Raw genomic sequence first — 24,580 nt, 5'->3', positions numbered from 1 at the left:
GATGAGTACACACTGTCCAAAATCTCAAACATCATTCATGCCCAGTAGCTCAACTCTGGCACATGTGACAGGATCACCCCCCCCCCCCCCCCCCCCCCCCCCCCCCCCCCCAGAGAGAGAGAGAGAGAGGAGGGAGGGGGAAGATTTTTTTTGGGGGGGTACTGTTGCTGGGCTGATTCAGCACAACACTAAATCAAACCCAGCAGCATTAATTACACACAGCATTATCAATCAGAGCAGAGCGCGTCCAGGGTTATACGGTCTGAGATTGATCGGTCTGACAATCCATCAAAAACCTGTGGTGGGCCATTGTTGGCTTTCTGCTGATCAGCTAAAGCTCTGCACCACAGATGGAGAACGGGGTAGGGTGTGGTTTGGAGAGGGGATTTGGGTTAAACGGGTAGTGCAGAAGGGGAGGGGGTGCATGCCATTTGCTCACTGCTGTGATTTGTTTGTTCAGGAGAGGGAGGGCTCTCGTGGGGGATTTGGGAGGAGGTGGGGTACGGAGTTAAAACATAGTGGGCTTTAATGATCGGCTAATCCCCACCACCCCTCCTCCTCCTCCTCTACTGTGAAGGCAGTATATAACACAGGGCAGCCTGCTGCTCTCACTTCATTTTAACAGCAAAGGAGTCTGGGTCACATCCCGAGGGGGAGGAAAACGCCGCTGAGTAGAGAACACCGGACTCGGCGAGGAAGCCGCCATGAAGCCGCTTTGCCTGTTGCTGCTGCTCGCCAGTGCAACCGCCGGCATCCCCCTTCACGAGTCCTCGGGTGGCGAAATGCAGCCGGGTCGGGACCCGGCCTCCCAGGCCCTCACCACGGCAACAAGCCCGACCGAGGAAAAGTCCCGCTTCGCCATGCTGGACGACGTGCGTCTGCTCGCCAACGGCCTGCTTCAGCTGGGCCAGAGCCTCCGAGAGTTTGTCCACAAGACCAAGGGCCAGATCAACGACATCCTGCAAAAGTTGAACATTTTCGACCGCTCCTTCTACCAGCTGTCGGTGGTCACGTCGGAGATCAAGGAGGAAGAGGAGGAGCTGAAGAAGACCACCAATGTCTTGAAGGCCAACAATGAGGAGATCAGGAACTTGTCGCTGGAAATAAACTCCAAGATCAACGGCATCCTTCAGGAGCGCACGCAGCTGCAGAGCAAGGTGGGGAACCTGGAGGAGCGGCTAAAGGGACTATCACAGAGCTTCATCCCCGTCGATCAGCTTGTGGAAATCTCCACTCTCAAGGTAAGCGGCTCCTGAGTCGGGCTTGCAGCGATCAGCGGATGCTACGTGCACAGCAACGGGAGAAAAGCGAGCCAATACAAACCTGCACCGGCGAAAGTGCATTTCATCTTCTCAACTGATTTAAAACCTAAATGGAACTTCAAAAACATTTCAATTGTCCCTTTGACATGACGTGGACCTGTTACTGTATCACCGCGGTGATTATTGCCGTTTCCAACTCCACAGTAGACATATGGACTATAAAATAGTTTGTGTCTTCTGTTGTTTTATCTGAAGCTCTTGGTTTCAGCTTTCTCACCAGAATTAACACTTCCCCTCGTGGAAATACGCACGGACAAAAAAAAAAACTGATATTCAACCTGTAGTTAACAGTTTGTTTGATTGATTCATGGGAGTTAATGGGTGCAAACCTTTGCAAAATTGTATAACATAACAAATGTGGTGTGGATGGTATTTTCAGGAAGTGATTGAATCTCAAGAGAAAACAATTACCAATCTGCTGGAAGCTGTGAAGGAGCAGCACGACCAGCTCGACAACCAGAAAACCAAGATTATACACCTGGAGGAAAAGGTAGACAACTGTTCTACACCCGTTCATTAGGTTTAGTCTTTAAAGGCCAAACATCTGCTCTCATTGAGCACATGCTTTCTGTGAGAATAAAAAAAGGGCAAACAGCTTTTTAATAGAGCTGAGAAGATCATTTAACATCATAGATTTATTTGCATTCTCTTGCAGCTAAGCTATGACAGCTTCCAAGACACAGTCGATAAACCAATGGATTTAGAGCCTGCAGCGCCTGATATGTTTGAATATCTGACAGGAAACTCAACTGACCTGGACGTCAATGGTAAAATGTATTAAATGTTAACAGCTATTCAAAATGTTGGCATTGATATGAAACACTAAAAAAACAGATTTGGGTCAATGTAAAGGCATTCATTTTCATAATTGTGTTTCAGACCTCTCAGTGGACTGCAGTGAGTTGTTTAACAAAGGAGAAACAAAAAGTGGAATCTATGTCATCAAGCCAAACCAATCAGAGCCGTTCAATGCTTACTGCGAAATGGGTTCAGGTGAGTGAGCAATCTGAGCAGCAACATACTCTCTGCAAGTTATCTACAGATCTATTTTACACGGCAATTCTGAAATGCTGCTAAAAAGAGAATCCCCCGTCGCGCCGGCTTTGCATTTCTACAGAGGGCTGAAAAACAATGGCCTGAGTCGTGACTGCATCTGTGTGAAACAACACTGCGTGTGTGTGTGTGTGCGTGTGTGTGTGTGCATGCTGACTGTCCCTCAAACACAGACGGGGTTTCGGCTCTGCAACGACCTCGGTCCCCTCCCTTCCGTTTGTACCTTCTATATCAAAAGCCGTAGCGGAGGAACCAGCAACGCTCCCACGCTGAGAAGGCTGTGTGATAAGAAGGCTTCTCTGATTCCTGTGTAAACTGCTGTGTGCTAAAACAACAGTGACTTGACTTGGAATGCATTGCCAATCTATTCTGTAGATGGTGGTTCCACGGTCATCCAACGCAGGGCAGATGATTTAGTGGACTTTGACAAGACGTGGGAAGAGTATGAGAGAGGCTTTGGAGATCTGGAAAGTGAGTACTTTTTTTAAAATTCAGCTTATGACATTTGCAGGCAACATACAACATACATATTTTGATTTAGACATTTTCCGTACTTATAATAAATACACAAATCAGTTAATAACCCTTATAGGGTTGACACCAAATGATTGGTGATTTATAGTATTTACACCGAATACCATCTTAACTTGAGACTTTTTGGTCAGGGGGGGCACATTGGCAAGTACCTCCTGTATTGTCTGTTACACGGCAAGTTCTCAAAGCACTTGGCTCAGACAGCCAGTCGTATTGTTGGCAGTCATGACACATTCAAGAGTGCTTGCTGCTCCTGCAGCCATATATTTTAGTTCCATTACCTATCTACTGATTAAACCTTACCGCTTGATTACGGTTCACTATCAATACTAAAAAATATAAAACTGCTTCTTGGATTTCCTATTAGAGGAAAAAAACACTTCAGAGGATTGGTTCAAAAGACGCATGAAATAACTTTGTCCTAAGACGATTAAAACTGACTAATGTGTTCTGCAGAGGACTTCTGGTTGGGCTTAAAGAAGATCCAGAGCTTCACTCAGCAGGGAGCTTACATCCTGCGTATTGATTTGGACGACTGGAAGGAGGGGAAGCACTGGGCTGAGTATCGCTTCTCGTTGGAGGGTGCGTCCAAGGGCTACACCCTTCATGTCAGCCACTTCTCTGGTGACCTGACTGATGCCATGGCCAACAGAACCGGCACCAGGTTCTCCACCAAAGACAGAAACGATGTCAACCAGCGGAACTCCAACTGCTCTCGCAGACACACGGGTAAAGACTTCCACAGAATGATTCAGCCGTGGTCATTCTCTTAAGTAATGCTCACATAACTTATGTATCTTGTCCTGGCGCTTTGGCAGGTGGTTGGTGGTTCAACGCTTGCAGAGAGAACAGCCTTAATGGAAGGTACCTGTGGTCGAGGGCCAAAGGACGCTCCATGAGTAGGAAGGGCATCTACTGGAAGCCTGGCCCGGGGCCCTCATATTCCCTCAAGACAACCAAAATCACCTTACGACCAGACCCTAATGCCCCGGGCTTCAACTGAATGCCACAGGGCCTCCCTTTTCTGACAAAGCCACTGACATTTTCACAAACATTGATCAAATTTAACGCTCAGCCAAAAAGTGAAGCAGCACCGACACATTCTCAGTCTATCTGCACCATTTAGTTGATTGCCTGCAAACAGCATTTTGTTGGAGGAAGGTGCTGACCAAACGATTTTCTGAAAATTGCTGAACCGCCGCAGTGATGCAACCATGCCACGCAGGTCATTAACCTATCGGGTATAATCAAGCAAGGACAGTAGAATTGTCATTATGCAACATCTACAATCATTTGCAAAATGGAAATATTGATCAACATCCGCAAGCCGACTCAGTGCTGACAGCAAAACGCAACAGTGCTGCAGTGGTTGAGGAAACTATGAGGAGAGACCACAAAGCGGTTATTAAAACGTTACTAACTCCAACAGAGAACTTGAATGTACACAACGGATTCTATGTTGACAAAGCTATTTGAATGGCATATTATCTTTGTGATGTGAAACCGTTTCATGTTTCCAGGGGGCATATGTACCAACAGGTTATTATAGCAAATTATACAAGTCAATGATGAAGAGAAATACGGCATTTCCAACATGTCAAAAGGTGTCCATACTGGTGTATTCTTTTTCCAATCTGCGCAGTTTTTTGTATTATACTCCGAATCATCCTTTCTTCTTCATGGAAAACAATCCACAAAGCGAAGGGAAATGTCATCAGTGAAATACTCTGCAAAACTGGAGACAGAAAGCTTTGGCAGCACAATGAGGGGAGATTTTGCTTTGTTTGTTCTATTTTTTTTTTACTTTGTAAAGTATTTAAACAATTTCATGCTATTATTTGACTTCTGCTTGTATTGTTAAAAAAAAACACATAATTTCTGTATATTTCCAGATTTATTGAGTCATATTGACTCTTGTCCATTATTACAATATAGCCAACTCTACTGTAAAGGTGCCTCGTACGAATATGTCAACCTAATAAGTAGTTATATGCTCTATCAAAACTTATTTATGAAGTAAAAATAAAAATGTTATCTAAATGACTAACACAGCCTTGTTTTTTATGTGTGTTGATGCATAACTGTATTGAACCTTTATAAAATGTCAGAGGATAAAAAAGTGTTGTGTCCTGGTAATCTCGTTCAGGTTATCAATGACCTCAGAGTATAGTCCACATACAAATGGAAATAAAATGGAAGAATTAGCCTTATGAAAAAAAGTTTGGCATTTAAATGATGAAAAACAACATTCCTATCGGACAATCTACAATAGGAAGGCGTCTGTCTGCAGACAAACAAGGCCTGCGGTGACAAGGTCACGTTAGCAGCAACAATATCTCCTGAAGTGACCTTTACAGAAATAGCACTCGCTCAGACGAACTACGTACGCTGGCCCTTCAACAGAGGTGAACATTAACGAGGCGCGTCAGACGGCACAGAGCAAAGCGTGATTTGATTGAACGATTACATTTTTCAGCTTTAGTTTCGATAGGGGTCGCTGTGCTTCGTGGACTAAATGATTGAGTTTGCATTCGGCTCATGGAACCCGGCATTTTGCCTATATTAACCTTTTTTTCAATTTGTTTCAGTTCATTCACAAGTCACTTTCAATAAAAAGCATGTAAAAACAGCTTCTGCTTTTTTTGTAACCTATTTACAAGATTTTCTTGAAAAAATGACAAAACACTCTCAAAATTGACTAAAAAAGAAGAAACAAAGGCTCAATTTTCCACTGCAGATTTTTTCCCCCCTACCTGAATGTGGTGTTTGGGACATAGACGTCCCTGGCAGGGAACTCCAGGATCTCCCTGGTGGGGCGCACCCTGCTGTCCGGGTAAGGTTTGACCTGCAGAAGGTCAGGGGTCAAGCAATAGTGCGGGTTTTCTGGAGCTGGAGAAATATCCAACTTCAACTGGGCTGTGGTGACAGAATGGAAAGAGAGCGAATGTACAGGGAGGGGTAAGAGAGAGAAAAAAGTGGATGTATTTGTTTATATCAGAAGTCGTTCATTTCTTCAAATGTCCCAATAATGCAAATGTGAAAACAAATGAAAATGAGTGTCAGGTTGACCACCACTAACGGGATAAAGAATGACTCGATTCAACACAACTGTACCTGTGATGGGTCTGAGTCTTCTTAGCACTGAAGAAGGCCTCCTCATGTCAGCTAAGAACTTGTACAAGTCCTCATCACTCAGCCTGTCTCCCTCCTAAAACTCACATGTGCAACATAGAAACCGTTAGAATTACAAAGGGAGAACTGAACTGTTTGTATTAAGTTAGAGAACATGTTCCTTTTTGTCTGTGCACTAAAAACATCGTTTGTGTGTGCTAGTGACCTGTTTGAAAAAGTTGGTGATAGTAAGTGTTGCAGGCCTGAATCCTGTCAGACTGCATGATTCGTCTCCACTGGTTGTCCTCTCCAGGGAACGCCTTCCCATGATGCTCGAGTTCCTCCGCTCTGACCATGAGCCTTTTCTCTCTGCAAGGAAGGGAGGAACAACAGCGTTTAAAAAACGTCTGACTATTGAGGGCATTTTCTGCCTAGCAACAAAAACAGCAGCCACCACAATCAGTATCAAAGATACCCTGTGAGGTTAAAGGTTAGACAAACACCAAAGGTCAAACTGAAAATAACACACCAAGGATCAATAAGGTATGATGTTTTGCTGTCTGTTTGAATGTCCCTTGCACTATTTGCACTATTTGCTCTGTTTGCCCATGAGCCCCAGGAGTGCATTCATTTTTTCACAATTTATTTTAGAATATGTAGGAAACATATCAGGTATCAGATCGGTACTCTTTATTACCCGACACGCAAGCACAGCTATCGCTAACTGTGACAGGTCTGAAAATACCTGACTGATACCCTACTGTTACAGTACACAAAGCGCTGAGTTAAAAGGGAACGTCCGACCTGTGAGGCTCATCTCCAGCTCCGTATCTCTCTCAAGACTGCCAGCACTGTTCACAATGTTCATCAGGTGGATGGCGGTCCAGGCAAAGGGCATGCGGTAGCGGCCAAGGCGCTGGCAGAACTGCTCCGATTGGCCACGAAGTTTCTCTAACTTCTCTTTATTCTACAGAAAAAAACATGTTTAAATGTAATATTCTATATAAAAAGCTTATATTAGTGTTTATTGTTATTACAACTTGATTATAGATTGTACAACATGTAACAGTACCAGTCAAAAGCTTGGACACAAATTCCCATTGAATTGATGAGAAAATGTGTCCAAATCTTTGATTGGTATTGTAGGTGATACGATAGTTATAAAGTCATTTTCAAAGTAAACATCAGGCTGACTTAATGGATGAACAGTACGAGTATTATTACAATTCACCTGAGACACACCTCAGAAGGTTTTATGTGGCATTTAACATCTCATTCACCCTGATCATACCTTGGCAGCATCTGACTCTTTGAAGACCATGTAAGGCTCAGCACACTCTCCGATATCTCCTTGCTGCAGAACCTTTTCGAGCTGCAGACAAAGCACAAGCATCCAGTTACCTCCCTCAGACACGACAGCACAATGATCAAACAGGACAAAGACTGACCTTCGAATTGGGGTATTGGCCTGACACAACACTTTCTCCTGGAAATTACGTTTGAAAAAGTGGATGTATTGGAGGACTATTCAATGGATCAGATATGCTTTTCAAACAAAAACCTGGTGGAACACCGGCTCGCCAGAGAGCATTGCATTATGAGTTGTTTGTAGCCTTAATGTAAATGGGACACTCCCAACATCTTTGGACTAAATCATCTGTTGCCCCTAATTTGCCACAATTTAGTCAGACAAGGTCCTTTTCTATATCCCCCCCATGTGTAGGCGGTGATTCTTGGGGAAGACCAGTAGAAAGTGCTTTGTATCTTCAAGAACCCTTACGTTTTACACACAAAGGAAAAATGAATCATAACTGTCTCACCTTGATGACAAGGAAGACATCCTGAGAAGGGTAGGAGATGGAAAATATGGCAGAGCGTGCCAGCGTGGAGATGGCCGCTGTCTGAATGTGCGGACGAAGCATCCCCTTTGTCTGCTCGGAGTTTAGGTCGAAGAAAAAGTTCTCCGATATCTGAGGGACGGAACCGGGGATTATAACCCAACATTCAAAAACATGTGACCCTTTTTCCACACTGTGACAATCATTAGTATGCTATAGGCTGCCGTACAGCAACCCGATTTCTTCCTTGTAGTGGCTGACAAACATGATAACATTTCAGTGACAAATAACCCACTTGTTAAAGTGATGGAGCTGCTGTGCAGAGCAGTATATATGAGAGATTTACTTATCACGGCAACTGCTACCCTCTAGTGTTTGTCAGCCAAAGGTAAGTGGAGTGAACTAGCAGTGAAAGATCTTCTTCAGATAGATAGATGGTTACAGTAGGATTTAACAGCATTCTTACAACCATAACAGGGCCACAACATAAAGTTTTATAGTCCACTCATCAAATTCGTTTTGGCCTCCCAACAATTTTAAAGGTTTGCAGAAGTGACACAACAACTCAGGCCCTGAGGGGGCACTGAAGAAAGCATAACAGCTTACCTTTTTCTTTTCCTTGACATCGTATAAGGCCAAACTAGCAAATATCGGTTCAATTTCGATCTCAAACCTTCAAGAGGAGAAGAGAAAGGAGTGGGTCAGCAGAAAGCAGCAGTTAAATAAAAGAGTTAAATGCTTTTTCTTTCCCCTGAAAAAGGCTGTCCACCACTTACTTCAAGGACAAGCACTTGACGAGTAGCCTTTGGCCAAAGTGTTCTTTGGGTACTTCAGGCACACAGTGACGCTCAATGGGCTCCTCCTACACAGACATGCAAAAATAAATTCAGCAAAAAATAAAAAACAAACGCATTCAATAAAAAAAGAAGACGTCCCACCCTGGGACTGGTTTAACCAACAGAAGATTGAATTCATTGTCTTACCTGGACAGAAAAGCCAACCAAACTTTAACTTCAAATTACAAAATGCACGTGTAATGGGGACTAGAAGAAAAGCGCTTGGGGCTAAATGAAACCAGTAAAGTCTACCTCGTCGAGGGCGGGGTGCAGAGCAAAGAGTTCGCGGTGGCGGTTGGCCTTGCGATGCTCTTCGTTGTGCCTGTCGATCTCCTCATTGGGGGCACGGTCGAGGAGGTGAGGGAGGAGGGCATCGGGGAGGGAGTTCTTCAAGTCGAAGATGCTGCAGGCCCAGCTCCCGCGCGGGGTGTCGTCTATAGACATGGAGCGCCGCTTCAGGTCATCCTGCAGAACAAAAGACACACACACACACGCAGAATGGCGGTCGTCTGACTATCTACTTTATCATCCATCTGAAAGAGAGATCTGACCACTGTATGATTAAGTACCTGGTCATCCTGGTAGCTGCTGCTGTCTGGCATCTCATCAGCTTCAAACACTTGTTTGGGCAGGCCTTTCTGACGCTCCTTCTGCTTGTCCAGAGCGTTGGGGTTGAAGCCTGTCCCAAGCTTGTGGTATCTAGTGCATAAAGCATTGCTGCGCTTAAATTCACTGCTCGATGTAAACAGAACCTTTTTAGAGCTTTAAGATTTATACCAAGAACAACAAAATAATTCCACACAGTGAAGCCTTACTTTCTATTGACGAGGGCCCAATCTTCCGTGTAGGATCTGACGCAGTCTCTGACGTGAGCATCGGTGTCCCTGAAGTCAGACAAACTCAGTCAAAATGGTTTCATTTAAACAGCAGGGGTCCCACTTTAAAGGCATTAGTCCTCGTGAACAAACATCAGGCGGATCTTATTTAATCTTGCTGGTACATCCCACAGTAACGCACATTTGCAATGTTTGCATTGCCTCTTCTGTCATACGAAGAGCCAAAACTACAGGAAGGAATGACCAAAAATCAAATTTTTTAACAGTCCAGATATTCATGCCAAATGTAACAACTTTTTGAATATGATAAAGGCCCCAAAAAGGCCCGCGGTTTGTGAGAAAAATAATAATAATAATTCCTTGAAATACAATAGGTGTCAGGATGGTTGCTGGTGCAGGCTGAAGCAGGACTCAAATGCAGGGTCTTCCAACCAAGTGATCTTTATTCTTTACCAAAACAGGACGACGTGCACCAACGACAAGTAACAGACAATGACGCGACGGGGGACAACAGGCACACAGGGCTTAAATACACTAGGGAGGTGCAAGTGATTGGACACAGGTGGAAACAATCAGGCAATCACAAGACAAGGCAGGAAGTGAAGCTAACCCAGGGACATAAGAGACATGAAACTACAAAATAAAACAGGAAGCAAAACCAAACCGTGACAATAGGTTCCTCTACGACTAGTCGTAGCGAGGACCCTAATTATCACCATCTACAAACCACCTTCAGCACATCCACTACACAGCACTCTCACCCTTCCTCCGGGACAGCTTGCGCGACTGTGCGACACTCCCTGGGAGTGTGGATGACCTCAATATCATCTGGGGGGAACTCGATCAGGTCTCTCAGGGGGCCCGACTCGACGATGGGAGGGTGAGTGATGAGGTACTCCTCAAAATCCACTGGCTCCACCGCCTCTGTGAGGGGAACCTGATGAAAGATGAAAGATCACAGGCATGGGGAAGGGGAATTAGCTTTGTCACCTATTCAGTTCTGCACCTCTTGTTATTTTATTAGGTACATGAATGCCATGGCATGTTATTTCCATTTGGAGGACTGTTCTGGCTTATGTGTTATCATTCCAAACCGGAAAACCACTTCTAAAAAAGATAAAATGTTGAATTTGGGCAAATGCTTTAACATGTCATCAAGCTGGTGCAGGTAAGCAGGCTAGCGAGTGCAAGCTTAGACTAACCTTTTCTCTAGCCCTACTATGCGTTTGAAATGACAAACTCAGGGCGAATCTCGGTTTGAAAGGGTTTAGTTTAAGTGTGTGAAGAGTGAAAGTGTGCGTTTGTGTCTACAGATTTTAATTAAAAGCCAACTATAGCCCTAATTAAGGAGGAGAGGCTGAGTATTTGCTGGTGTTGTGGTTCTGGGCTACTGAGGGACAGTTCGCACTTAACCATTGACAAACACACTGTTTGGCCTCAAACATTTGTAATTCTACAAATACTATCCTACTGCAGTAGTGGGGGAGTCGATGGTTTACCCTCATGGAATCTAGCATCAACAATAGCTGTGGACACATTCTAATGGTCAAAAAATAATATTCTTGTGTTGTATATTGTGGTGGGATGTACCGTCCCTGTTAAAATACTTCTTTGAACATCTGTAAATCCCATATGTTCTCCAACCGGCCCAGGATGTGATTTTCTTTATACCAAAACAAATAAAATGTTATGTGAGAGGACTCTTCATCAGAGTGTGTGTTCGTCCTAACATAGCAGTGACCAAGTGGCCATTTGAGATAATGTACTTTAGGCTTATAAGACAAAACATATTGGACATCAGTGTTTTTCACCAATTTGCTGTTGACAACTTAGATGCTGTTTGTAATGTTGCGGTTTCAGAATATGCAGAAGCAGCAGCTGTCACAGTCGTGTGAAGACCAAAGACCTATCAATAACTCCTGCCATTAAACGCCCTTGAGACGACTCACATTGTTGCTTGTTGCAGCCCCAACGTTGAGGTTCTTGAATAGTTGTGGGGACCCCCCGTACTGGCCAGCTATCTGCTTCCTGACCTCTGCTGCCACAGTCCTGCAAACAGAGGAGAGACGGGAGGGTGCGAGGAGAGAGGAAACGAGAGCGTGAACCCAGTACATCTAAAAGTGTGTGCTGATCCACTAACTACACATTGGTTGGTTATTTAGTTGGGGCCTGTCATTAAGATCCATAATCACAACAATATAGTACTGCGATGATGTTTGGCCCGTAATAACCTTTCACAATGCAGAATTTTGCTGATGCCTTCAAACCCATTATGCTTTTCAAAATGACTTAAAGATTGAACATTTCTTTCTGCGGAATTAGGATTTTTACTGTGTTGTTTTGATCAAAATCATATTTTACACCCAGACAGAGAGGAGAGAAGGATAAAAGAAAATCCACTGGACCCCAGTGGTCAGCACAAAGCTCTCGCTGTTCAACAACTGCTGTTGCTACACAGGTCTTTTAAATCACAGAAACCACCAAAACCACTCAGACCTTCGCCTTGAACAAAACAACAGCACAGCAAGTAGCCCAAAGTGACACAAACAAATAACACTTTTGAACCAAGGATAGGGGCTGGACCTTGAAGACACAAGGTGATGTTAAACAGGTTTATTCATACACTTTTCTTCGTAACCAACCATGTGACCCCATGTTTGGTCCGCCTTTGCTCTCCACCCTGATGGCAGTTTCACAATAACTAGTTTGAAGGTTAAAACAACGGGGGTGAGCAAGGATTAGGTGTCGTTCCAGTCAGCAATGTTGCAAAACCGTAAATGTCTGAACAGAATCTGGTTTCCCAAAAGCCACTAAAGTGCTGAGTGTACCAACCGTTCCACCATAAAAGAAATACAAGGTTGCGAAATAAAAGAGCTTCAAGCAAAACGTCTTTGAAGGACACCTGCATGGCCCAACTCAAGAGGTGAAGACTCCCCTCATTTAGAATTACATGATATCATTCTGTAGAAGAGATTCAGCTCACAGTGTGTGCAAATGGAGAGCGGCAAAAGCACTGAAGCGACAAAGACCTTCAGGAGTCCTCCCCCGATGCCTCGCACCGGACCTTTACTAAGCACTGGTCAACACAGGGACGAACTGCGTGGTAAAGAAAGGGTGGTTGCGATCTAGAAGATGGTAATAACAACAATAATGCCCAGGGAAGAATAATGAGCTGTGGCATTTGCAGGTGACAATGCGAGAGAATTGTTTGACTGAGACGTGCGGTGTAAACTTCTGGGCAAAGTCACTGGCAATTTGAGTGACTTTGTGACGTACGATAACTCACTTTCATTACTTAACGTCGGCAGCACTTCTTTGAGCAAAATGAGAAAAGCAGGTCAGTCCCCATGACTAGGAGTGAAAACCTTGTTACACTTGTGTTTAGGAGAGTTTCACCGAGATTTCAAATGCAACAATTCATGCACTGGATTTAATATCACACAAACCTGCAGAGCATAATCCTGAGACAACAGCCAACCACTTTTGTAAGGTTAAGACGTGCTTGTTTTCTTTTAAAACTCTGTTGGTGGTGTTTTTGATATTGGGTGATATCATTTGTTTATTTAATGTATCCCCATTAGCTGACGATGTATTTTATTGCAATAGAATGTAATAGATGTACACAGTATCACTGTGTAGTTCATCTGTAATTCGGTCTCCTCTGGTGTGAACAACCTGCCATCCAACATAAATCAATATGAAACGTTCAATCATTGGATGGGGTTTTGATTATTAAAGGGCCCCATGATCACAGCAGACTAACTTCAGAATCCAACCTGTGATGATTATATCTAACTTAAGAGAGGAAAACAGAGAAGATCATGTGTAAGCCTTCTTTAATAATCTATATTTTCCATAATGAAAAAATAAATCTGTGAGCATTTATTCCTTCTCTCCAAATACGTCATAGCATTGATTCAGAGAAAACCCGAATCACGAAGCAGACACATATTATTGTATTTATCAATATTTAGGAGATTCACTTGAGTGTGAGTTCATCGATTAGCTAAATGTGTCTGTGTTGATGCTGAGACAACAGAATATGTCGATGTATGTAGCCATCAGTTGGGGTGATGGCATTTGACAGCTAGCACAAAGACCTTTGTTAAAGAGATTAACGTACTTTGATCAGTCAGAGGCGGGTGGGGAGAGATTATTACATCGTACATTTGCTAGCTGCTGATGGAGGCTCTTGTTTCCAGTCTCAGTGCATCACGACGATATGCTCTCTATTGTCAATGGGTTCTCGCCTAAAACATAACTTAAAAGTTCAGGCTCATCTCTCCCGTTAGTGCCTCCTAGCTCCTGGTCGCTGGCGAACGTTACTGTAGGCTACTGCAAGATGGCTAACGCTAGCCGTCTAAAATTAACGTTTTATTCCAATGCACAGAGAGTTCCTCGTATTGCAGATAATTAGCGAAAACCCGGGTGCCGTTTTGACAAGATACGTGTATTTCAAGGACGTAACATTCCTCGCCTTTGTTAGCATTCCTGGGGAGAGAGAGAGACTAGCAGCTAGCGGTGACGTCTGTTTGGGTGGGTCTGAGCATCTCTAACGATGTGGCTAAGTAGCGCAGCTAACGTTAGCTCGGAGCGGCCGGGCTACGCTGCTGGCCGGGCCTCCTTCACGGGGTTCCCCCCGGCTGGTGGTCTCCGGGGCGACTAGCGTAAAGGCGACATGGTGCTCGCTGCGCCTTTGACGAGCTCGTTACGGGGAGGGGGAGGGGGAGGGGGGGGGGGGTCTCGAGTCTTTTACCTGCTGATTTTTTGGGCGAAGGCGCGGCGTTCAGCCATGGCTGTGGCCGCCGACGTGCTTTAAAAATCCCCAGGCAGGCTTTACAGGAGACAGACTCCGCTTTCCAATCACTCGGCCACGGGGAAAACTGGAAAACGGGAGAATGGGATGATTACCGTAATGGCAGCAACGGTTTGCAACAGAACACACCCAATGAAAAGCCATTGCGCACCGTAATGTGTGGAGTAAAACTACAAGGCACTGTCAATTTAAAATAAAAGTCACACAAAAGTCACCCTTACATATGGGATTATGTTTAGGTTAGAGTTATACTACTAGGTTTAGTTTTTTTCCATTGTGAATGAATCAGTTGTCATTTTAATTATGGTACCATGGACATCTATTTCTAGATAGACATACTTCAATGTTGTAATTTTCACTTCAATTTTCAACCTGAAAATCGAAATCGTTTGCATTTATCATATTACACTGTAAGTATACTTTCAATAATGTTTTTGTGAGTTGCATACAAATATTCACAAGTGTTTTTATCTGTGCCGGCTCTTTATTCAATCATTATTTAACTGAAATATGTATTTATTCTCGTTGACGTCACCAACAGCAGCGTAACTTTTTCAAGACAAGTCAGTGGATGAAAAATAATGAAATACACAGTATGAACACAGATAATTCCACGTAAAAGTCACACTGATATATCACAAGCAACACGGGACTTCGTTAGAAGAAAGATGTTTCTTAAATCCAATGCTGTATTTGCTCATTTCCAGGTGTGGCCGGGGAAGTTGATTGGATATGACGTGGTGAATGTGTTTGGATGCAATAAAGAATTATGGAGTTTTGTTCGTTGCCCATCACTTATCATGAAGATGGCCCTTTAGATAATGTACGATGTGCTGTACAAATCAATACGACTGGTTCTTATTAGTGGTGAACCGGTTTAAACTCCGCCCGCTCGGATTACCCAGATTTACACATCGAGCGTATTCTTGGTCCAGGCGGAAACACCGCGAGATCACGAGTGTTGCTCTTCTACTTCCTCAGTATGTAAACATCGGAGACAGCGGGGCAGTATTATTGTATTATTAGGTTATACTGCAAGTCACCGGCGTATATGCAATATACAACGTAATAACGTTTGTAGGTGGCAGGAAATGAGGAAAAAAATCCCGATCGAAGGGAAAGTCCCAAGGTAAATACTTGTTAATTGCAAGCTGTGATTTCATATAATTCTCCTCTATGAAGTGGAATATCCTGGTCAGCTATCCATACTCTCTTCTTTGCACTTGTATGTGTGTTGTGCACTAGGGGTTGTACGCGGTTTGGGAATGGGTTACATTCCTTGCTGGTCTAAATGGAGAATAAAGGGAGCGACGAGGTGGAAACATTGAAGACAAAGTTCTTGTCTGTGTGGCACAATGTAAAATACAGTAAGTCATTTGCTTCAGGCTAACACACACACGTCACCCAAGCTTAGTCCTGTCTCCACTTAATGTAAAGTATGATAGTGTCATGCATTTGTGCTGTGCAGTTTTGACCTGTCAATCTTAATTTCTCCATTGTAGTTATGCTACTTGAAATGCCATTTGTAGTTTAGAATCAGCTTTATATACCAATTATTATTATCTATGTACACATACAAAGGATTTTACTTTTTGATGCACATACTTGTTCACAGTTCCAAGAAAAAATTCTAGGAGGATGTAAATAGGCAAATTGCTAAAAGATCAAGTACAGGTACACAGGTACACTTTTTACAATTCAAAGTAAGTACAAAGAGATCAACAACAAGCACTGCACACACAAGAGCCGGGACAAATAAAAACATGCATCAGAATTCAACGAGACACTGCAGTTGAGTCAGCCTTTAAAATAGCTTTACGACATTCTGTCCACCAAGAGTAAAGTTTATTTTTATTTAAAAAAGCACTGTTTTTATCTACCTGTTTTACATACAGCATAACAGGGAGAAAAGAGGAAAAAAGGTAGTGAGTACAATAATAAGAGTAAGTAGTCAGAAATCCTAAGATCTTGCATGAACGAATGAATGCGTGAGTGAAGTCTAGTTTGGTCGACCTGGAATAGGTGAGGTCCTTTCTTATAGAACTGGGACCACCAGTGTTTTCAATTTCCCTTTTCTATGACCCAAGCACAGTAACGGTCATCTGCACAACACAATCCACGGATACACGGCCAGCTCAGCAGCCGAAAGAGGCGGGGTCTTCACAGTAGTCCTTTGTTTTTAACCATCAACTTAACTGTACCATATTGTCTTCTTTATTTTGTTTCTTAGGTTGGGCTCTAAAGTCAAAGACCTCATTCAGTAGAAATTCCCCGGTGTTTCTTCTCGGAAAATGTTACCATTTTAAGGCCGAAGGTATAGTGCACATGCATAGGACCACAATGTAAACACACACTACCTGTAATGACATTCACATAGCAATTCAGGCCATTTTATAGAAAATAAGTGAAAATAAGTATTTCTTACGTATCTGAGTGGATCAAATGTCATCCGTTTTGCCCCAAAGATGACGACAGAGAAGCCTTTAACGAAGCCTCCGACGAGGACTCCGTCACGGGGAACGCTGAAGCTTTCCGCAAGGATTTTGCATCTCGAGTGTGGCTGACCTACAGGGAGGAGCTCCCGCCTCTGCCCAGCTCCCCCCTGACCTCCGACTGCGGCTGGGGCTGCATGCTGAGAGCCGGGCAGATGATGCTGGCTCAGGCACTGACCCTGCACTTCTTGGGTCGAGGTGGGTGGAATTGCAGCAAACCCACCTGAGAAAAGTTCCAACTCTACGTGATCAAAGGGAGAGGAGAAAATGGAACATATCTTTAGTTTTTAGAAAATAACTTCACTTTAATAATTGGATTTTGTCAATACGCGGGGTGCGAGGGCAAGGAGGGAGGACTCCGACGCGGAGTATTTGTTGAAAAATAAAAGGACTTTAATCGTCAAAACTCAAAATCAAAATGGCTCCAACCAAAAAAGGGGAGGAAGGAGGAGAAAACAAAACAGACAAAAAAAAAAAAAAACAGGGACCTGGACTTGAAACCGCAAAATACTTACTTGCCATGGTACAGAACACAAGCCAAGAGACTCACAGGGCTTAAATACACTAGGGAGGTGCAGGTGATTGGACACAGGTGGAAACGATCAGGCAATCACAGGACAAGGCAGGAAGTGAAGTTACCCAGAGACACGAGAGACATTGAACCACAAAATAAAACAAGACAAGAACCCAAACCGTGACAATTAAACAATTACAAGGTGTCACACACTAATATTCTTTTGATTGACTGTTTGATTGTCCTTGCTCAAAATGCTGATTTCAACCCTCGCACTAGAAAAACAAAAATGTACTTTCCTTCATGCTTAACAGTTGCTGAACTGACTAACTAACTGCGGAAGTGCCCTTGGCCCTAGAGAAGAAGCTACGAATGTAGAAATTTTGAGATGTTTAGACACTACTTCAAATTAATTAGTTTCCTCATCCACAATCTAATGAGGAAAGTTGAATTTGGTTGATGCAAAGCATTTAAGATGAGTGAATTCCTCATGTCTGTTGGATCTATTGTCTCTGAAGTGTCCTATGCTTTACAGGTCCACATAATGAGAGTTTAATGCAGTCATTTGGAAAACAATATTTAAAACGTGTTCTTCTGTCCAATCTAAAATATGTCACTAATGACATATTTCTCTATAAAATGACTAATGGTAACTTAGGGATATTTATTGATCAATTTCACTTTGATTCACTTTGGATCAAGGTCATTTTGTTAATGCCTTAGACTCTAGTCTGGCCCATTTTATAGCCTGAGCCTTCGGCTCCCACCCTGTTTGTAAGGCTAAGGCATCGTTAAAGTGAAATACTGGGACACTCAAACTTTGTAATTGAACAGAATGACACCTAGTCTGTTACTGAAAAGACAAGAGTCTGTCTCTTTAAGAGAAAAACCTTCAATATCAAGTTCCAAAAGATGTTTTGCTCGCTCTGAATTGAACTTTGATGTGTGATCAGGTCCACGGAGCCTCATAGATCCTTTGCCAAATAGTATGTTCTATTACAAAGCACTACAATAAAACCGTTATTTCACAAATGCATAGCTAATTTATTTTCTTTGTTGTCATGTTACAGTTGTTTTTCAAACTTCTTTATCTATAAGCATTACATGACAAATAATCCTCTTGAAATATGCACCCACAGACATGCAGTAGAGGATATTGGTAGACCGAGGTACCATCAGTGGTCTAAGAAGTACAGTTGTTTAGCAAAATCCAATTTTTATCCAATGGCCACTTTAAAACTCAACCTAGGTTTTAGTCTCTGAAGTTGATTACAGCTCCTGGTTTATTCCTCCGCAGACTGGACCTGGTCGGAGACGATGTCGCTCCAGCCTTTGGACGCAGAGACGTGGACTGCCACCGCGGCGAGGCGTCTGGTGGCCTCCCTGGAGGCCTCTCTTCAAGGCTCCCCCGGGGCCTCCGATCAAGCCTCGCCACCCACGCACCAAGCCCCCGCCCGGGGATCCGCAGAGGAGGCAGATGCTCATTTGAAAGAGATGTACCACCGCACCCTGGTGTCCTGGTTCGGAGACAGCCCCTCGGCAGAGTTAGGCCTCCACAGGCTGGTTGCCACGGGCCTGACTATGGGCAAGCAGGCAGGGGACTGGTACGGGCCTTCTGTGGTGGCACACATCCTCAAGTAGGTCTAAAGCCAGGGATTTCACAGTAATGGCTCAGTTTTTATTGCTGTTTCATCAACAATTTTTGTTCAATTACTACGTAGATTTTCTTTCGGGGTTAATTTGATCTATAATTTATGAAATAAACTTGCATTAAAAGTTTGAAAGTGTTTTATTTGAAAGAGGTACATAACAAGGCAAGCAAACATTTGTATTGGAGAAGCTGTAACCAGATAAATTAGAGATAATAAGAGATACATTCCTTAAATATCCCCGCAACAAAATGATGGTGAAGAATTTTCTTTCAATCAACTAATGGACAACGTGTTTCCACCATGTTAATACTGATCTTTGTATGTACAGACACTACTAAGATCCAGCCCAAACTTTGAAAATGGTAAATTGATGGTAATAAATTGATATTAACTTGACATAACCTCATGCATGAAGACATTTAAATCCCCTCCGTCCCCCCGGTCTCTCTCAGGAAGGCTGTTGAGGAGGCGATGGACCCCGGCTTGGCGGGCATAACTGCGTATGTCTCCCAGGACTGCACAGGTATGAAAGATGAGCCCGCTGATGATAAAAACAGGAGACCGGGCACAGTGCCCAAACTGACCCTCTCTCTTTCCACCACCTCGCTCTGCTGCTGGGAGACTCTACGAAAGCAGCTTTGAAGGGTGACAGGAGACTCCCTGCGCCTATTACCCTACAAATACATCAAGTCCAAAATCTATAGCGATAGCCCGATATCGCTCTCTGGATTCATGCTCAGTAGAACAGAAGAAGGCTGGTGTGACAGCGAGTGTCTTGGCGCGTTATGAGTTTAATATTAGAGAGTCACAGAGAGACGTGACCCTCCGTACGAGATGGAATTAACCAAATGTCCATCGGATGCAACAATGTGGAAAATCATTTTTTCAATATTTGAAGTCATTCGTCAAAGAGATATGCTAAACATGTACTTTTCCCCCTCTCTCAAAAGGGAAGGATTTGCTTTTTTCATCTGTTATCGCACTATAAATTGAATACATTTGGATGTTGTAAGGGTGGTTGGAGTTTGGAAAAATAATTGCAGCCCTAATATATTAAACAATATGCATCCTAGGTATTTACAGTGTGTTTGGACAGAGCCGAAACAGAATGAAAGCATTTGTCAGAGGGTAAATAAGGAATATTTTTAAAATACAGTTAAAGACCACTGTGAAATATTTTCAGACGTAGAAGTGAGATTTATGAAGCAGAATCTTACCGGCAAATGCATATAATTTGAAATGTTGGGGACGCTCATAAGAAATAAGAACTGTGTCAAATCAAATATAAAACACAATTGTCTATTATACAACCGTTCCCTCTAATGAACAATGACATCATTTCAGCTAGACTGACAGACAGGGCAGGCATGGAAACAGACTAGTGACCCGCTTGATATTGATCCCCCATAGTGTACAGTGCTGATGTCATCGACAGCCACGCGGCACCGGGCGCGGCCGAGGGAGCCGAGGCTCCTCCGTCCCCGCAGAGCGAACAGCCCGCTTCAGTCTCAGCCTCGGCGGCGCCAGGCGCCCGAGCCGTCGTCATCCTCATCCCAGTGCGGCTGGGGGGGGAGAAGACAAACCCTGACTATTTTAACGTGGCAAAGGTGAGCGGAAACTAGTGTTTTCAACTCCCGTACGCCCAACCTGTGATTGAAATACCGTATATTTTGTGTATTTTATCTCCTGAATCAAAATCTACTTTGTATTCCTCTGTCCCTGTTTCCGCCTTTAGAGCATACTGAGTCTGGACTACTGCATAGGCATCATCGGCGGGAAGCCCAAACAGGCCTGCTACTTTGTAGGATTCCAAGGTTAGTCTCGGCCCAATGCAAAACAGAGAAAGACACACAGTGAGCGCACGGTGTGAATAACAGATTATTTTGCATAATATACCCTTCCCGTGTGACGAGACAAAGTAAGTTAATGTATTCCTGTTTGCCTGAGGAAAACTGAGAGGAGTGGAGATGGAAGCAAGTGAGGCAGCGCTTACTTTATTCCCTCTGACCCATCAAAGCCTCACCCATTTATCACAGGTAAACCTCCCAAGTTGTGAGCTGTAATGGGATTTCCATAGGAGGCTTGCATTAAATTGTGTCCGTGCCCCCAAAGTGAGCCACTCTTCATCACCTTCAGGAGCCAGAAGGAACCTTCAGTTGTACATCTCGGCAGTCAATATTTACGCATTTACATTTTACCAATTTGAACCACAGCGGCGGATGATGTCTAAATGACAAGCGATGCATTCTCACTGCCCGAGGCGCGGCACGGCGAAGCATTCATCACATGCAAATGGGCGAATATATAATTGGGTGTTTGTAAAAGTAATTTCCCCCCACACAAAAATTAAATGACAACCTTTTTTTTTTGTGGGTGGAAAAGAATGCGCTTGTGCAAACGCATCCCGATTATGCAGAGTTGAATTCCGCCGCGGTGGGTATTAAAAAGCGACAACCTTCTGGGCGGCGTGTTTGACGCACACAGGCCTAACAGCGGGCCACGCGGGTGACTTTGAGCCACTCTGCATGGAAATTGGAGAGAAGTGCGTTCTTGTAATAATCCGATGTTTTTGAATAACTTGTCTTTTGTTTTGTCCTTGCAGATGACAGCTTGATTTACATGGACCCTCATTACTGTCAGTCTTTTGTGGATGTCAGCACCAGCGATTTCCCTCTCCAGGTAATGTGAAATTACACAGACGAGCTGACTGGGGGCCCCGGTAATGTGAATTTAATAGTTTCTGTTAGTACTTAAGGTATGAATCTTAAAGCAGCCCATGGCCCAATTACCGAGTCCCTATCTGCTGATTTATTTGCTGCCCGGATGTGTGAAGCTGCCACTTAAGAGAAATACGGCAAATACCGGATCAGGTATTCTGAGCCTGAATATTTCAGGGCCCATACATAAGAACCAGCTCACAGTGCCCTATAGTAACTCTGTTTAATGCTTTTGCATGCGGGGGGGTATGCAATGTGACAACACGCCCAAGTTGTACATTTATGGATGCCGTGACGGCAGATGAATAGGATTTAATTCATCAAGTGACGCTGAATACATCTTATTTGCCCCACAGTTGTAACACATGAATATTGGGTCTCTCTTTTTTGTCTCTTTTTGTCCAGTCATTTCACTGCCCCTCACCGAAGAAGATGCCTTTCAGCAAGATGGACCCGAGCTGCACTATAGGTTTCTACTCTAAAAGTGCTCAAGACTATGAGAGAATAAGCCAAGAGTTGTCAAAGGTAGGGAGTAGCACTGCCTTACACAGGACTCCTTAAAAACCCCTGCTTTCAACGTTTCACAACGATTATTCGTATCATGGTGCTCATATATTTCTGTTTTGTGTACTATTTGATCAGGGTGATAAAAGTTGACCAGCAGGTGGCACCATTTATCCATGAATCTCTTCTAGCTTTGCTTCCCTGGGCCAGTCAACATGTTGAGGAGATGTTGCAAACTAGACGTGGAACAATGATTTCAGAATAAATACACTGTCATTTTCTCAGAGGGATAATCGTGGCGCAGTAATAACTTGTTGGGCCAAGTGAGGAAATTCAATGCAAAACTTGTGGAGTGAACGGGACGGGGCAACGCTAGTGCTCCTTTGAAACCCTGTTGTTGCTGTTCCAGGTGCTGCAGCCGTCGGCGAAGGAGAAATACCCCGCGTTCGCTTTTATGCAAGGTCACGGCAGAGATTACGACCTTTCGGCAGGCCTGACCCCACAGGAGAGAGAATGGCCCTTCATCCGTGACCCGCGCAGGACGGTCACCACCACGGGGGACTTTGTGCTGCTTTGACACTGCTGCGTAAGAGACTACTGACGGGGGAACTTCCTCTTTTAATGAATCCAACTGCTGAGATCCTCGTGATTGAGCCTTTTGTGACACAACAGAAGTTATGGGACTTTTTTTTTTTGCCGCATTACTTGGTTAACACATCGCGGAAACTACTTATCGTAGTAACTTTGGCTTGGAAATGTGAGCTTGAGCAACATTTGTTTTATATAGTCATATGAAGGAGATGAATACTTTCTATTTTCAACTATATATTTGTCATAAAAATTTCAGCGGTTTTAAGAGACTTATATTCAATTTTTATGAGATGTGTTGTTGGTTTCATTTAGTGTTTGTCCATTTCAAAATCCTTTCACGCTGCTACATCTACGGTATTTGCAGTTTTGTTACCTGTGGTTATTCTTTATGTGGATAAATGTGGAGTATTCTAAAAGATTCAAATGTTATGAGTCCAATAACTTTTCCAAACTTCGGTGCCAAATAATGAAAACATAATGGTTTCTTAACCCTTCACCCGACACCTAGCATGTGGAAGGGCACTTTCTTTCTGATGACATAATTGTTTGCTTGCATTATTTTATTTAGATTGGTATTGATTTCTGATTAATGCAACACAATGCAAGTGAGCAGGGGTGACATTTGGGAAATGGAAAAATTTATCACATCTCATTAAGTGCTATCTGTTATGAATTACCCGTTGCAATGTAATTTGTAATATGTAAGATGATTTAACATATTCCTACGCACACTGAAGTCAAAACATAAAAAAAAGATTTGGGGAATTAGAAAATATTTCAATTAATTTGCTACCAAAAAAAAGACGTTTGATTTTCCAAATCAATATTGTGTGCAATTAACAATTTTTGCCAATTAGTTCAAAGGATTCGTATCATTTCAAACCATTCCTTTTGTATTATAATTACAATATGTAATTGATTTTACATTTAATGTAATCTTTAATTTAATGAGAACAAAGAAAATCAAAATGATCTGTTTCTGTTCCTTTACAGTATCCACACCTTCAGGAGCTAGAAATTAACAAGTACACTATTAATACATGTTTGGTTGCAAAGCTTTGTTGCATTTTGATTCTTCATTCAAAAAAGACTGAAATGTAATTTGTTTGAACAATCTAATATGTTTAATAACGTATAGTAATGTCCAATTATTTTTTAACACCGACGGGCAGAAAAGTTGAATAAAAAATGTTGACCTTCTTAATCGGTTTGCTTATTTTCAGTCCACTTGGGGTTTGAAGTGAATCTAGTTGAATAAAAAATATATATATGTTTGTTTCTTTTTCGGTGCTTGATGCAAACCTCAGTGGGGTGTTGAAATGCATTCAATCTCTTTCGCTCCCGGTCAAATGTAATAGATTAAAACTAATCGTACGTGCTAACCATCTCTACAGCCCATTAACCAGGGACTGGAAAAAAATGTGACCCAGTGACACTGGCAGCCATTGTGTTCCACTGCAGAGGAAAAGAAAATATCCTTGTGTGCAAAGCTCTGTTGCCATGGGTAATCTGTGTGTTTCCCCTTTAGTTTGAGCTATGCCCGATCCGTTTTCCTGTACAATACAAATTCTTGTATTATGATGAGCCTTCTCTTTTTAAAAGGAGCGCACTGTTCCTTCTGGGACAGGGCCGGGGCAAGGGTGAGGATGGATGGACAGGAACCAAGGAGAATCCCTCATCTGTTTTCTGCCCTGGAGAAGCAACGGCAACACGGATAAAGGCATCATTTAGATCCCCCCCCCCCCCCCCCCGTCTGATCTGTGT

At 43.2% G+C, this 24,580-nt stretch overlaps 3 protein-coding genes and 1 long non-coding RNA gene across 20 annotated transcripts in view; 2 read left to right on the top strand and 2 right to left on the bottom strand.

The window, feature by feature from the left end:
- dock7 (dedicator of cytokinesis 7) overlaps positions 1 to 14,433 on the bottom strand; it is a 39,167-nt gene extending 24,734 nt beyond the window's left edge. For 16 of the 17 annotated variants that reach the window (XM_037470050.2, XM_062563597.1, XM_062563598.1 and 13 more), the window contains exons 1-14: positions 14,287 to 14,432; positions 11,480 to 11,579; positions 10,292 to 10,467; positions 9,510 to 9,578; positions 9,264 to 9,393; positions 8,947 to 9,159; positions 8,635 to 8,720; positions 8,465 to 8,531; positions 7,841 to 7,990; positions 7,312 to 7,392; positions 6,825 to 6,987; positions 6,247 to 6,389; positions 6,024 to 6,117; positions 5,663 to 5,825 (exon numbers count right to left, since the gene is read on the bottom strand). In XM_037470050.2, the coding sequence (XP_037325947.1) occupies positions 5,663 to 5,825; positions 6,024 to 6,117; positions 6,247 to 6,389; positions 6,825 to 6,987; positions 7,312 to 7,392; positions 7,841 to 7,990; positions 8,465 to 8,531; positions 8,635 to 8,720; positions 8,947 to 9,159; positions 9,264 to 9,393; positions 9,510 to 9,578; positions 10,292 to 10,467; positions 11,480 to 11,579; positions 14,287 to 14,324 (1,673 nt within the window). In that variant the 5' untranslated portion in view covers positions 14,325 to 14,432. Of the gene's footprint in view, positions 1 to 5,662; positions 5,826 to 6,023; positions 6,118 to 6,246; positions 6,390 to 6,824; positions 6,988 to 7,311; positions 7,393 to 7,840; positions 7,991 to 8,464; positions 8,532 to 8,634; positions 8,721 to 8,946; positions 9,160 to 9,263; positions 9,394 to 9,509; positions 9,579 to 10,291; positions 10,468 to 11,479; positions 11,580 to 14,286 lie in introns of all 17 variants that reach the window. The other variant, XM_062563600.1, reaches the window with a different exon arrangement.
- On the top strand, positions 562 to 5,128 carry angptl3 (angiopoietin-like 3). The gene is made up of 7 exons (XM_037470070.2): positions 562 to 1,241; positions 1,702 to 1,812; positions 1,978 to 2,089; positions 2,202 to 2,315; positions 2,751 to 2,846; positions 3,366 to 3,638; positions 3,728 to 5,128. Exons 1-7 carry the CDS (start codon positions 705 to 707, stop codon positions 3,910 to 3,912), a joined length of 1,428 nt encoding a protein of 475 aa, XP_037325967.2. The 5' UTR covers positions 562 to 704; the 3' UTR covers positions 3,913 to 5,128.
- An 848-nt stretch (positions 14,434 to 15,281) lies between the features above and the next one.
- atg4c (autophagy related 4C, cysteine peptidase) lies at positions 15,282 to 23,993 on the top strand. Its single transcript, XM_037470437.2, has 11 exons — positions 15,282 to 15,475; positions 15,592 to 15,713; positions 16,577 to 16,660; positions 16,812 to 17,036; positions 18,650 to 18,989; positions 19,457 to 19,527; positions 20,415 to 20,611; positions 20,740 to 20,818; positions 21,607 to 21,683; positions 22,127 to 22,246; positions 22,635 to 23,993. The coding sequence occupies exons 2-11, from the start codon at positions 15,638 to 15,640 to the stop codon at positions 22,800 to 22,802; spliced, it is 1,437 nt and encodes a 478-aa protein (XP_037326334.2). The 5' UTR covers positions 15,282 to 15,475; positions 15,592 to 15,637; the 3' UTR covers positions 22,803 to 23,993.
- On the bottom strand, positions 15,648 to 16,901 carry LOC134132199 (uncharacterized). The gene is made up of 2 exons (XR_009956723.1): positions 16,772 to 16,901; positions 15,648 to 16,226 (listed from the first exon to the last, which is right to left on the bottom strand). It is a non-coding gene; the product is annotated as an uncharacterized LOC134132199 (long non-coding RNA).
- Positions 23,994 to 24,580: the final 587 nt, after the last annotated feature.

Source organism: Pungitius pungitius, chromosome 7 (assembly GCF_949316345.1).
Source record: "Pungitius pungitius chromosome 7, fPunPun2.1, whole genome shotgun sequence".
Lineage (NCBI taxonomy): Eukaryota > Metazoa > Chordata > Actinopteri > Perciformes > Gasterosteidae > Pungitius > Pungitius pungitius.
Note: the sequence above shows the minus strand (reverse complement) of the source record. Positions and strands in the feature narration are given on the sequence as shown.

What these genes read in the sequence shown, in the direction of transcription:
- angptl3 (XM_037470070.2), top strand. Translation starts at nt 705, where the DNA reads ATGAAGCCGCTTTGCCTGTTGCTGCTGCTCGCCAGTGCAACCGCCGGC. An exon ending in TTACTGCGAAATGGGTTCAG is followed by an intron (nt 2,316 to 2,750) that starts GTGAGTGAGCAA and finishes TCTATTCTGTAG; the next exon opens with ATGGTGGTTCCACGGTCATC. An exon ending in AGGCTTTGGAGATCTGGAAA is followed by an intron (nt 2,847 to 3,365) that starts GTGAGTACTTTT and finishes TGTGTTCTGCAG; the next exon opens with AGGACTTCTGGTTGGGCTTA.
- atg4c (XM_037470437.2), top strand. Translation starts at nt 15,638, where the DNA reads ATGGAGAATAAAGGGAGCGACGAGGTGGAAACATTGAAGACAAAGTTC. An exon ending in GTGGCACAATGTAAAATACA is followed by an intron (nt 15,714 to 16,576) that starts GTAAGTCATTTG and finishes TTTGTTTCTTAG; the next exon opens with GTTGGGCTCTAAAGTCAAAG. An exon ending in TTACCATTTTAAGGCCGAAG is followed by an intron (nt 16,661 to 16,811) that starts GTATAGTGCACA and finishes TTTGCCCCAAAG; the next exon opens with ATGACGACAGAGAAGCCTTT.